The following is a 13,657-nucleotide window of genomic DNA, read 5'->3' on the forward strand; positions in this document are numbered from 1 at the left end:
GGCTTGTTTTCATCGCAAGCAGCTAATGAGATCCCACTTGGACAAATCACATAAGCACTATTAGAGAAATGAAATGTATTATCTAGGTGCTTATCATGAGTGGATTCAAGGTAAAGGCTTGTGTTGAGGTAATATCAAGGGATGGCTGTGAGGTAAAGTGTACCTAGTCCTTACGAAACCCTTATCTGTTTACCTGCTGGCTTATTCTGTTTCCCCAGCTCCAGGCTGTTAGCTGAGGTGACCTGTGCCATTTCAGTCCAATTACTTTCACTGGGGATGGACACAGGGAGGTTTCTTCTTCAGGCTGAATTCAGACAGGGGGAAGGCAGGCCAGGGTTCTTTAACAGCCCTCTTTCCACTGTTAAAGACATAGAGTCGCTTTCCTCTTCACCCTGTGTCGAAGTGCTCAGACTGGACCCTGTTGATCCCCTTGTCGGTGGCATTCATTGGGAAGAAGTCGCTAGAAGAGGATTCCAGCTTGTGTTTTGTTCTCTAACTCACTCTTCTAGGTGATGGGCGTAGCAGGCAGTGAGGGGTTGTCACTGCAGCTCCACAACCAGCCCCTTGGTTTTGGAGAGGAACCCTCCCTGCTTTCCACATGTAGATGGTTCTCTCCCTCAGCCCCTTGGATGTTCACGTGGTTTTGCAGCCCTTTGTGCTTTCCAAGCCTCTGGATCCATTGTGGATGCTGTAAACGTGTGTTTTTCCCCTCTGTGAACCCCTCTCCCACATGGATGTACATCCCCACTGTTCCAGCTGGCTGTTCCATGCCACAGTTATCGTTGCGTGGCCAGTCCCCACACTGCCTTGTCTCTCCAAAACCCCACTGCTGTTTCTTTTGGCTGGAATAAACAACAAACCCCCCATCCAGAACCCATGAAAGGCAGTGGAAAAGTCTTCCTTGAGTCAAATGAGCACCTTCCTTTCCAAACCAAAAGCCCTTGGCAGGCACGGATGAGCTTAGCCGTCCTGCTCGGCTGTGGCTTGCTGACAGCTGTTATTGCCATCATACCAGTGGGGAAATAGGATAAACTGACTGGGGTAGCTTCTTGGAAAGCCCTTTGTGGTTGAGACAGCCCATCCCCATCTCTTGGGATGTGCATCAAGTCTCTGCCCATCAGATCAGGGTGCTTGGAGCCTTCAGGCTCTGATGGGAGTCCCTGCCCTGCTCTGGCTCCCATTGTCCCCATCAGCATCAATCCATCCCTGGGTGCATCTTTTCTTGTGGCATTAACGATAAGAAAGCCCTTTACAATCTATGTGGGCAGTCTCTGGCCTGCATTGCCTTACAGCTCACGTGAAACCATTAGGATGGTGCCTGTCTCTTCTAATATCACTTCACTATTTTAATTGCATGAACTGAAGGCTGCTGCTCCTATACTTAGTGGGGGAACTTGCAGGGCTTTAATCATTTGCTAAAAGCTTTCGGGCTCCATTACCATCTCTTGGCTCTCTGTAATTGAGTGCCTGCAAGTTGAGAAGCTTTCAGAGAAGTAACTCAGGTCTTTAGATTGGGTAATCCAGAGCTGCTACAGCTTTTCCCAGTGCAGGCAGGAAGCCATTAGACAAAGTGGAGCCTATTGGGGTGCTGGCAGGGGGGACAGAGAGCCATCTCCCAGCCATCCCTGGAGCTGGTGCCCATCAGCTGCACCCTCCAGATGGGTTCTGTGCCCAGAAGGTTGAGGGTGAGCAGCAAGGGACCCTGAGCAGCGCTGAGACAGGCAGGGATGGGTGGGATGAAGGCTTTGGAGAGGCTGGGTGTTAGCTCGGATGGGCAGAGGTGGGGACAATGCACCTGACCTGCCAAAGAAACAAGCACATGGGATTAAGGCTGCTGGATAATCAGCTGGCACTGATGGCGTGACGCAGCTGAGAACTGATGGTGCATAGCATATAAGAGATGATGGGTGAGGGATGCACAATGAACCGGCCTGGTAAAGGCTGGAAAGGGAAGACATCCATTGTCTGCCTCCTGTGGGGAGTCACGGTGGATGCACGTATACCAGTCAGCATCACCGCGCGTGCAGGTGAGTCACCACAGCCCATTGCACCGCTGCCTGTCTGCCAAGCCCTGCCCATGGGCTAAACCTTAAGGGTTTAGGGCAGCTTCCCAAGGCCATGCACCCCCCCGGGGCTCAGCAGCAGCACAGGGAAGGCAGTCGTGGTGATGGGCACTTGGTATCGCCACCGCCGCTGCTGCCGCACCAGGAACATGACTGCAGGGAGGTGATGGCTAATTGCTGCAGCGAGTCAAGGACTGTTTAAGCAGCTAATTAATTCCTCCTAATCAGCCCTTGATCTGTTGAAAACTGCATGGCATTATCTCCTCTGCTGCAACACCTTGATAATTCCTGTCTGAACGGCCTTCGCAGAGAACATATTTAAATAAACTCAATAGAGATTTCAGACAGATAGCAACTATAATTACCAGCTTGTACAAATTAAACCGTGGTTTGTTCTGTTCTTCTTCTCCTGCCTTCACTGCCCAGAGCTCCTGCTAATCATGTTCTTGCTGCCAGTGGCACGCCAGTCCCCCGGGGTGATTGCTGCACATGCCTTCGGAAAGCCTGTGCTGGTGCCCCGTGCTGGGATGGTGTTTGGGATGAGGCTGCACGTGGAAACATGCCAGCACTTGTGCCAGGGGCTCAGTGCTGGTAAGCTCCTGTGCACCCCTTGGGGTTGCTGTGCATGATGCTCCCTGGGACCGGCCCTGCAGTTTCCCTTCCATCTCTCCTGAGGTTTGCAATCTCTTAGCAAAGCAGGGGGGTTCTCACTTAGGAGCAGCACAAGCACTTGGATATTTCCCTTCAGTGGCCACAGGAGCCCAGGCTGGAGCTTTCAGCCTGCCCAGTGCTGTCGGTGCTTCCCTACCAGCACATAGGCCATAAACCATCTGCATTAAGTGCAAGGGAGCATCGTTGGGAAGGATAAGGTCAGGCCACCCTCATTTCCTCCCTGGTCTCATGGGACAGCCAGAAAGGCTGGTTCCTCTGGAATCCAGCAAAGGTCAGCCAGCCCCACTGCTCCCAGGCAGGCAGCGGAGTGCACTGACAATGCAGCCTGCTCTGCTGTGTTTAATGTGTTGGCTCTGCTCCCCTGCTTGCTCCTGGCAGCACCACAGGCAGTTTGGCAGCTCAGGTGTATCTCTTTCCTCGCCGTCCTTATGCTTTAATGAGGGATTCCAGGGAGTCAGAAAGGAAAATGGAACAGGTCAGTTTCTCTGGTCCCCATAAGTGTAGTAAGGGTAACGTCGGGTTTCCTGCCCTTTCATCGGGTTAGGAGCCAGCAGGGGCACATCTCCCCTGATGGGAGATGCTCACATGGAGCCACCAAAGCTCTGAGTAAGGGTTCTCCTGTCCCAGCACCCACAGGAGGATGTACCCGTGGCCAGGAGAGGCCAGACTGGAGCAGGAAGTTAAAAGGTTTACCCAGGTTGGTTTTGTCTGAAGGGTTTTACTGAGTTAGGGCTGAAGCATCCAGGGCTCATCCTATGCATGTGCATCCTCTTGGGATGTGCCCCATCCCGTATCCCACACTGGGATAGTTTTTCCTCTGGACTTTTAATGGAATTTCTGATTTTTGGGTCCCTCAGCAGGCTGCTTCCCAGACCCCATGTGATGGGGCAAACCCCTTCATGCTGGCATATACAGTGAGACAGGAATGGTGAAGGTAACACCTCCTATTCAGTCATCATTTCTTCAGCCCAGGATTGGGAACTGAACATAAGTGGGCTGAGCATCTCCTCTGTGCTACTGCCTGGAGAGCTGGGAAGCAGCCATTCACCTCAACCCTCCCTCAGTTTCCCTTGGCTTGAAGGAAGCTGCTGATCCATCCCAGCCTCCCAGGCATGCCACAGGGATAAACAGCACCCGCATGGTCTTCAGCTACAATGGTGACGGGGCAACGTGAGGACGTGGACCAGCTGATGAGCATCGAGATGCAAAACATCCCTCAGACCCGAGCCTTGGGGCTATGTGGTTGCATTCCCCATCTCTGGGGTGAGTCAGATATAGAAGTGGAGTGATGTGGAACAGCACAAAGTCTCTGTTTCAGAGCTGGGGTTGAGCAAATGAAAACGCAGCTTGTTCCAAAGGCAGCTTCCCTGGATGGCAGACAAAAAGAATCAATTTCCTTGAAGCAAACACTAAATATTAATGAGAGGCGATGGTCTGGCGTGCACACAGAGCTGTAAAGAACAATTCCCATTGATCAGCTGCAGAGACAGGTTTGTGGGGTGAAATTGCTTATTTGTGGCCCTTCTCGAGGGGCTTTGGGAAGGTTTTCCTGCCCCAAATAGAGCAAACTCAGAGCGCTTCCATTCTGCATCAGAGCAGGCACTGGGAACGCGTGCTGGTGCTTTCGTTGCTGCTTACACGTTTGCCTGAGCAGTTGGGGAGATGGATCCAGAAATCAGCCCTGGATTTATGTCAGGAAGGAGGCGATTCCTTGGGAATAGCAGGCCCCAGCAAGCACTGACCCAGCCTGCCAAAGGCAGAACATGGGGCCCAGGAGCACTCCCTGGCTTTGCAGCCATATCCTCCCATTGATTTATTCCAGTAACGAGCACTGGGGGGGATGTTAAGAACACTGCTTGCAGTCCTCACCGAGTATCCTAAAGTGAAAGCAGAGGGCTGGGAGCTTTGGAAAAGGAGCCTTGATGTTTTTCTATTGCTCTGACCCTTGGGTAAGTGAGGGAAGTTTGTATTAACTCCGTTTCCAGACTTAGAGACCGGAAGGAAAGCAAGAATACTCCCTTCTCTCCATCAGCAGGACATGCAGCTGTGGTGGGGGGCTCTTTCTGCCTGATGCTGTGCTCACTCATGGGCAGCACAGTGCTGGCCTTGGCTGGGAGGCACACTGGGAATGGCCACAGCCTTTCCTGGGAGACTGCCAGTCTCAGCCCTGCATTTTGCATCCAGCATCATAGAACCATTCACAGCCTGGTTTGGGTTGGAAGGGGCCTTAAAGCTCATCCAGCTCCAACCCCTGCCACAGGCGGGGACACCTTCCACTAGAGCAGCTTGCTCCAAGCCCCTGTGTCCAACCTGGCCTTGAACACTGCCAGGGATGGGGCAGCCACAGCTTCTCTGGGCACCCTGTGCCAGCGCCTCAGCACCCTCACACTTCCGAAGATCTCATCTCAATCTATCCTGCAGTCAATAACAACACATTCCATGAAACCATGAAGGCAGCTGCGGAGCTGTGGGGGGAACAAGAGCTAATATTAGCTAGAAATGACTGAAATTAGACCAGAGCCAGAACTAATTAGTTGTTGGAGGAACAGAACCAGACCCGGAACAAGTTAATTGCTATTGAAGTACCACCGGGGGGGCCTGGTGGGTGCCGCTGCTTCCAGCCCCACACAGGCTCCTGCTCTGCTTTGCTCGGGATGGCTCCCACATGGGCTCGGGAAGGAGCCTGGAGTCCCATCTGAAGGCTTTGGCAGTTAAATACAAGTCGGATCTCGGTCCCAGGCGGGGAGTTGGCAGCAGCAGGAGGCAGCATTAGCTGGGATGCGCTGGGAGTGATCCCGACGCGTCCCTTTGTCCCACCGCTGCCCAGATGTGCCTTTCTAAAGGCGAGGGTAATTATGAGGCTCTGATCCCGGCAGCATTCCCTTCTCTTTCGGCTTCAGCTCCGAGCTGCTTTGTGAAGCTCTCCACACAAGCCAGGAGCTGCCATTCACCCCCCAGGATCATATCCAAGGAATTAGGGACTCGGTAGGGATAACTGGCGCGCGGCTGCGGTTTTCTCTCTGTGCCTCAAGTCACCTGTATGGTCACTTCTCTTTTACTTCCCAAAGGTGGTAACTCACCTTTATATTTCCTTCCCCCCCCCCCCTCAGCACTCAAACAGCAGCTCCTGTTTTAGCAGCAGCGTGACGCACGGCGCTTTAAATTCAATTTAGAATACAAACTATTTATACCAGCCAGGAAAAGGCAGCGGAGCAGCTCTCCCTGTCATGAGTGGATTTGTAATTTCAGAGCAATCATTGCATAACTAATTGAATCAGCTCTCAGCATGTGAAATCAGTGCCCTGCTTATCGGAGGTTCGCATCGTTCTCCCCTCCTTGAAGCCAGCAGTTCCCCCTCCACCAGCAGCACTTTGTGCTTCTCCATCAGCCTAGGAAGGAAGCAGGACCTGCAAAACTGCCTTTCTCTGCTCCAGCAGAGCCAATAGATGAGCACATGCATTCAGAGCACATCAATAGCTGGGTTGCAAGTGCCTCCCCCAGTGCTGCCTGGTCTCCATGTGGTGGAGTGAAGTGCATTTAAAGCTAATGAAGTGCCTGCCGTGTCTGAGAAGCAAATTGGTGGTGAGATGTTCTGCTGACTCCCACATCCCTCTTCATTGCCCAAGTGCGCTCTGCTTGGCTTGAACTTAGGGCTGATGCAAACCCTAGGCTTGGTGCCTGAAATTGGAGCCTAAAAGAGGTCATAAATGAAGTGACAGCTTTCTGAGGGATGCAGGAAAGGTGGAAAAGAGGAGCTGTAAGGATTGCCATCAGCTTGGGAGTGAGGGTCCTGGATCTGATGACTTGGGTGGATCCAGCCCTATAGATTTTGGGAGCAGCTCCAACCACCTACATGCAGCAGCCTCCCAGAAGGAGAGCAAGGTGCTTTGGGCAGGGACCCATCAGCACAACCCAGAGCTCACAATTGCAGCCAAAGCATGCTGTGAAGGATGCTAATGCCTCCCTGGAGATGCTGCCTGCACACATGTGAGTCCCGGGCTGTCACTGATGTGCTTTATGGGTTGTAATGAGACAGGCATGTGGGGATGTGTGGGGAGTGCAGATGGGTCCTTAACAGCTGCGATTGCTGAGTGCTAACAAAGGGCAGCTGCTTCAGCCTGTACAAATGGAAGCAGCTCTCAGGCAAAGCTGGTATATCTTGTCTGGAGAGAGCTTGCAAGCTTCTTTGGATGTGCATGGGTTGTTCCTGGCAGGTATGATCCCTAAGGCTGGATGGAGGAGATGACAGAGCCCAGAAGGTGAGAGCTGAGTGTTCCTGTCATCAATCCCCTACTTAGGGATCTGTTTTCCTTCCAGGAGAGCAATGCTAGGCTCTATGGCAGGGGCTTTGATGGCCTGGGGACAGTCTTAGCAGTACTCTTAGGCTTGTTGGATACGTGTTTTCCCAGCTCTGTGGTCCCCAAAACTGATGCGTAGTGTGGTTTGGGGATTATTCTATGAGCCTGTGCCTTAGTGCTGCTGGCTAGCCTGGTGTGCAAGGGCATATGCGATGCAAGCAGTGGCTGGCATGGGTAGGGGAAGGAGCTTTCATTGCCAGGCTTGGTTTAAGCTATGTCCCATCAGCGACCTATGCTTGCTTCCTGCACAAAAGCCCCATAGATGGTGTTTCCCACTCCATATGGGGTCAAGGCTTTGGGATGTGCCCGTGTCCTTCCATCCACCCTCTTTGTTTTCTGTTGTCTCTCCAGGTAGCCAGATGGGAGCACAACACACGAGCGCTCAGCCGAGTCTTTGGCTCTTCACACGCTGCCTGCTACTGCCTGGGTGCTGTTATCCTGCTGCTTAACTGTGTGCGGAGCCATTGGTAAGGAGCTAACCTTGCATGCAATGCAATGCCCCTCCAGGGCTTGGGAGGGATGAGGGATGTGGGATGTGGGATGTTTGCTCTGCAGTGCTGGGATGCAGCCCCAGTGCTACATGGTTGGATGCCTTCAGCCAGCAGCAGATCTATCCCAGGCTTTGTAACAAAAGAGGAGGGATGCTCTTGTGAGACCTCACCTGGAGCATTGTGTGCAGTTTTGGGGTTCTCAACATAAAAAGGACATGGAACTGGTGGAACAAGTCCAGAGGAGGCCACGAGGATGATCAGGGACTGGAGCACCTCCTGTATGAAGACAGGCTGAGAGAGTTGGGGCTGTTCAGCCTGGGGAAGAGAAGGCTGCCTGGAGACCTCATAGCAGCCTGCCAGTGTCTGAAGGGGGCTATAGGGATGCTGGAGAGGGACTCTTCATTAGGGACTGTAGTGATAGGACAAGGGGTAACGGGTTAAAAATTAAACAGGGGAAGCTTAGATCGGATATAAGGAGGAAATTCTTTCCTGTGAGGGTGGTGAGGCACTGGAATGGGTTGCCCAGGGAAGCTGTGAATGCTCCATCCCTGGCAGTGTTCAAGGCCAGGTTGGATGAAGCCTTGGGTGCCATGGTTTAGTGTGAGGTGTCCCTGCCCATGGCAGGGGGTTGGAACTGGATGATCTTAAGGTCCTTTCCAACCCTAACTATTCTATGATTCTGTGGTGTGGCAGTGGCCAAACCCATCTGTGTCGACAGCTATTGAGTGCTGCAGTTTCCTTGCTTTGCTCTCTGGGGTGGTTTCTCCAGCCAAGGTGAGAGCAGGGCTGTTTGTACAGCATGGATCAGCCAGAGCAGCAGAAACTCTTCATTTTCTCCTAAACCAAATTAAACCTGTTTATAAGAAGCTGCAATTTCCTGTGTGGAAGAGCAGGATTATGTGTGCACTTAGCAAGCCCTGTCTCCAAACTCTTATCTGTGATCTCTTTAAATACTACCTAAGCAAGATACAGCAGGGGAATAGGTCCTTTGACATCCTGAGTGCAGCAGAGAGGTTTCACTGCGGAAGCTTTCCTCAGTGCCAGCAATTTATCTGCGACCTGGTAGGCTTTATCCTCAGTGCTGTTAGGAGAGGCAGGCTCTCTCCCTGAATTCCCAGATCCAATTATGCCAGGGTCAGAGCTCATGGGTTGTTTAGTGCTTTGGGTGATTTCCCAGGTGCTCTGCTCTCAGGTTGGAATTTGCACGTGTATTTAAGAGCTTTGCCTTCCTGGAAGTGACACCAAGACCTGCGTTTGCCCCAGCCACAGCTTATAGCAGAGCCTGTAGGAAGGCTTGCGGTGAATAGGGCTGTGATTGAAGGCAGGCAATGCAGAGGGCATGTGTGTGTGGTGCTGGTGTCTGAGGGACACAGCAGGCTTGGGTTTCGCTAGGGAATGTCTCGGCAGTCTCTTGCATGTATTACACAGTCACTTGTTGTTTGGGAAGCCAATGCAAAGCCTTGTGACTGCCTTTAAAAGCCCAACTGATGGAAGGGACAGTCTCAGTTCCCAGTGGTCCTGCTGGCTCCTGGCTCACAGCGAGGCCCTGATCAGAGCTGCTGGGAGAGCCAAAGAGACCTCATTTGTCCCAGCACTACACTGTGCTTTCCCCCTGCAGACCCTTCAGTGCTCTACCAGCCCCAGCATCACTGCCTGTGCTCTATGTCATGAGCTTGTGAGTGCTCTGGGGGTGCCTCTGCTTGCACAGACCCTGAAGGAAACCACAAGATCAGCCCAGGGGGCTGGAAAAGCTCCTTTTGGACCCTGGGTTTGGAGGAGGGGCTCTAGAAGATGAGGCAGCTCACCCCCAGCAGGATATGAGATGCCAGCCCACACCAATGGGCCGAGGCCAGATGATAGCAATGTGAAGGTTTATTTTGCTCAGGTGTTTTGGCACGGTTGGGTTATTCCCTTGCTTTTCCTTGGCACTGCAGTTGGCCTGAATGGTGGCTAGCAGGCTCTGGATGCTCTCCAAGCAAAGCAAGCCCTTAACAGTGGGAGTGATGGGATGGTTTTAGCGTGGTCACCAAGTGCTGCAGTTGCCCTGAGGTGCACATGGCAGACTCGCTGCCTCCATTCAGCCCACCCTCCAGAGCTGCCCAGGGCTTAATACTCAGACCTTGAGAGGTTGTGCTGTTTGAGAAGGATTCATCCTGCCCCTTGGGGTTTGGCTGGCCAAAGGGGGTTCACTGATCATACAGCATGGGCACTGTTGTCTCAGTGGCCAGCGATGCCTGGAGGGATGTGTCTTACCCATTCCTGCTGGTTTGCTTTTCCCTTCAATTTCCCAGTCTCTTATACTCAAGCACATTGATGTGGGCAGGTTTTCCACCCCTCAGCCCCACAGAGGCACAGGCTATGTCCTACGCTTTGGCTGCCCGTGGTGGTAGGTGTTGCTTGCGCAGAGCTGGCTGCTGCTAGCAATCAAAAAGGCCACCTCGGGGGGTCCCTGCACCCCCAGTGCTGTAATCCAACCTTTAAAGCTCCTCTCTGCGTGCTCTGGGGACCTTCTGTGTGTGTGGGCTGCCAAGGAGCAATTGAGGAGCTGCAGGATGTCTCTGGGGTTTAAAAACCGGCTTCCTTTTTGCAGCTGTAGTTTGAAAGGCTCCAAGCTGGGGGCAGAGGAGGAGAGGAGGAGAGGGCAGAGCAGAGAGCAACACTGTGAGAGGGTTGGCATCGGGGCTGAAAGCATCCAGGACCTGTGTGGCTGCTTCACTGCATGCCCCACGCAGGGATGTGTGCAGGGTCCTGCCCCCAGCGCAGCACCGTGATGCTCTCAGGTGAGCTTTGCTCCAAAGGGGTACCTTGGGTGGAAGGGGAGGGATGTCTTGTGCTCAATTAAGCAATTAGGTGTTTCCCAGCTCAGGGCTTCATTATCAGGCTTGGCTGGCTTCTGAGAAGCAATCCAGAATGACCTGTGACCAGCAGGGACCTGCTTAGTCAATGGCACAAGACAAGCATCCTTAATCGCTTTGGTGCAGTGATTGTTTTCCTTACAGCCCTGTTCTTTAAGCAAGGAGCAGGGAACTTCCATCACTGGAGCTCTTATCTATGAAAACAGTTCCTGAACTTTTGAACTGTTTGCACTGTGAGCGCTACCCCAATGGTTTATGACCATTATCTGGGTGACATGGGACGTGACAACCTTCACTGGCCTCCAGCTTGGCTCTCTCCTGCCTTACCATTGATACCTTTCCCTGCAGGAGCTCTACAATGAGCTCCCTCCAGATCCCTTTTGCACCTTATGAATGTCTCACTTGAAGGGTTTTGGGGTGTTTGTCTGAGCTGTAAAAGCAACACCCATGTGCACACCTGAATGGGGGCTTGCTGATGTCTTGGGGTACCTGGGGCCAGTGGGAATGAGCCCCGCAGAGGTAGAGTGAGGGCAGAACCTTTGGCAATGTGCTGAGCTGACGTGAACTCCTTTACTGATGCCACCCACTGGTTATTGCTTCCTCCATGGAAAGGCTTCTTGTTGGAGCTGATGCTTCCAAGAAAATGAATCTACCCTGAGATGGGATTTTGCACAGGGAAGGGGTTGCCTTGTCATTGCCTGGTAGTGCCTCTCAGCTTTACACTCAGCGGTACCATGGAATAAGCATGGTGTAAATGGCATTGATCCAAGAACCACAGGGCCTTTTGTGCACAAGTGATTGAGTTCAGTGATGGGAATCAAGCCTGAAGGAGCTGATGTCCCCTCTGAGCCACCTCTGACGGCTGTCCGGGAAGAGCCCCATGTGTCCAACAGCACCTCCTCTTCCCACCAGCACCGCGGCCAGGCATCGGGATGGAGGAGAACAGGAAGCTGAGATGCAAGGTAGGAGGGGAAGCTGCCACAGCCCCCAGCTTGACCTAAATAACACACACAGACACACACACCCACCCCTGGTGCTGGCAGAAAAGCAAAGTCATTATTGGCAGCAGAAGCTGTGAAGATGATGACCAAGCTAACAATTGCCGGTGGTACCCGCAGCGTGGTTTGAGTGTTGCTGGGGTTGCTGTTCACAGACAAACAAGCCCTTTTGTTGCAGTATATGCTGCTGGGCACCACTGGATGGTTTTACCCCCGTTGCTTTCTTATTGCTGAGAGGAACAAAACCTCATGGTGTGTGTGGGGGGATGGACTGACATCCCATATGGGGAGCGTGGCACTGCTCACTGAAACCTCGGCCACATCCACCACCGCTGCTTCCTCGCTGCCTGCCAGCTCCTGGCCCAATTCTGCCTCAATTTGTTATTTGCCAGCCCCGGTTTCCAGGCTGATTTTGGGGATTAGGCAAAGGGAGCACTGCTGGGCCGCTCCCAGCAGCGACCCAGTTTGCTGCATGAGGTCTTTGCCCTCCTTTGTGGGAAAGGGATGACAAAATAGGCTTGCTGTGGGCCTGAAAATCTCAGCTTCTTTGTGTTTCCATGTTTGCTTTATGTTCCATGCAGCCTTTGGGGGTGTGTTTTGGGCTGCGGGTTTGGCAAGTTTTCTGGTGGTGCAATTCCTGTTGTCTGGCTGAATAAATCAGTGAATGTCCTCCCTGTGTCCCAGTAAGAGGACCTACAGCCCATTTCCCTCACTCCCACCTTCTCCCTGTGTGACATCTCCATCCCTGTCCTTCAGGACCGTTTTGAGTGTATCTTCCAGTTCATGTGGTTTATTATGTGGTAAACTAGAAGAGATTAAGATGGGACCAGGAAGAAGCTCTTTATGATGAGGATGGGGAAACACCGGATCAGGATGCCCAGGGAGGTGGTAAATGGTCCATACGTGGAAACGTCCATGGTCAGGTTGGACAGGGCTCTGAGCTGCATGATGTAGTTGAGGATGTCCTTGCTAATTGCAGGGGGTTGGCCTAGGTGACTTTTACAGGTCCCTTCCGACCCAAAAGGGGTAAGAAAGGAAGAGGTGATGCATGTATAGTGATGGCTGAGTGTCTGAGCAAGCGCATCTCTGTCTTGGGAAGGGTGGGCAGAACATTGCCCACTGCCTTGGCTTCCCCATGCACAACCTTGCTCCATGCTGAGTCAGTTGTGCAACCACCCTGGCTGCTCTCATGCTGCCGGGAATGGGCCAAATGTGCCAATTTGGCTAGGGCAGAGCTGATGGATTTGGGCTGGGGTGGAGAATGGGCACCTCTGGTGTCACGCTTCACGTTGGCAAGATGGGGAGATGTCAGGGGAAGCCCCGTTTCCCCCCTTTCCATTTGCTGAAGGCACCTTGCAGTCCCCCCCTTTCCCCACTGCCAGATGTCCTCGTGATAACAGCCAGGGATGTGATTAAAGTAGGTCGCAGCCTACCCAGCCCTCGCTGCGCTGGGAAGAGGGATGCTCCTCACCATGGCAATGGCTCTGTTCAACGCATAAAGCATTTCCAGGTACTGGGACAAAGCACGGCTTTAATTGGTGTCCTCTTGGGTGCCTTCTCCTGCAGCCAGAAATAAATGGCTGTGACAAACGTGATTCAGAGGCACATGGTGGAAGGGACTGGTTTCATGACAGATTGCCTGCATGAGTAGCTCCCTTAGTGAGGGAGATGGCCAACACCTTGTCCTCCCCCTGCCAGGGAGGGTGAGATGTTCCCCCGCCACCAAGGAGCAGTGGAGGATGCTGGAATAATTGATGGCTCCGCGCTGCTTGTCATGGCCCAAGCATCACAAATGCTTGCAAGGTTTATTTACCAAGACTCCTGCGCGCATCATGTTTAATGCAAATAGAGAGTGTGTTTAGGAAGATATAAAACATTACTAGAGGGAAAGGCAGTCCATTATCTCCGTGCAAACACCTCCCTCTCTAGCTGTAAGCTGAACAGCAGGGGACCGAACAAGACATGCTGATGAGAATAACTAATGCAGACCTATCCGACCATGAAAGGGAAGGATGGGATCATCTGGAACAGGGGAGACGGCTTTGCCAAAACAAACCACGTCATGTGCTGCTTGCAGAGCCTCGGAGGCTGATACGCAGACAACCGGTTCCTGCTCTTGAAGCCACCTTTGTTCTTCTCGTGCTCTGAGGCCAAGTCAGGTCACTGGCATAGGGTAGAGGAGCCTCAAGGAGGTGAGGATAAGCAGCCTCCGAGCGCTGT

The 13,657-nt window shown here is 52.7% G+C and overlaps 1 protein-coding gene across 3 annotated transcripts in view; it reads left to right on the plus strand.

Annotated features, from left to right (window-relative positions):
• The window catches only part of PEMT (phosphatidylethanolamine N-methyltransferase), a 38,713-nt gene that overhangs the window by 13,408 nt on the left and 11,648 nt on the right, over window positions 1-13,657 (plus strand). For all 3 annotated transcript variants that reach the window (XM_057408467.1, XM_057408466.1, XM_057408468.1), the window contains one exon: window positions 7,445-7,560. In XM_057408467.1, coding sequence (XP_057264450.1) covers window positions 7,445-7,560 — 116 coding nt within the window. The remainder of the gene's footprint in view (window positions 1-7,444; window positions 7,561-13,657) is intronic.

This window comes from Pezoporus wallicus, unplaced genomic scaffold (assembly GCF_028554395.1).
Source record: "Pezoporus wallicus isolate ANWC-B61680 ecotype Strahan unplaced genomic scaffold, APGP_CSIRO_Pwel_v1 scaffold_14666, whole genome shotgun sequence".
Taxonomy (NCBI): Eukaryota; Metazoa; Chordata; class Aves; order Psittaciformes; family Psittacidae; genus Pezoporus; species Pezoporus wallicus.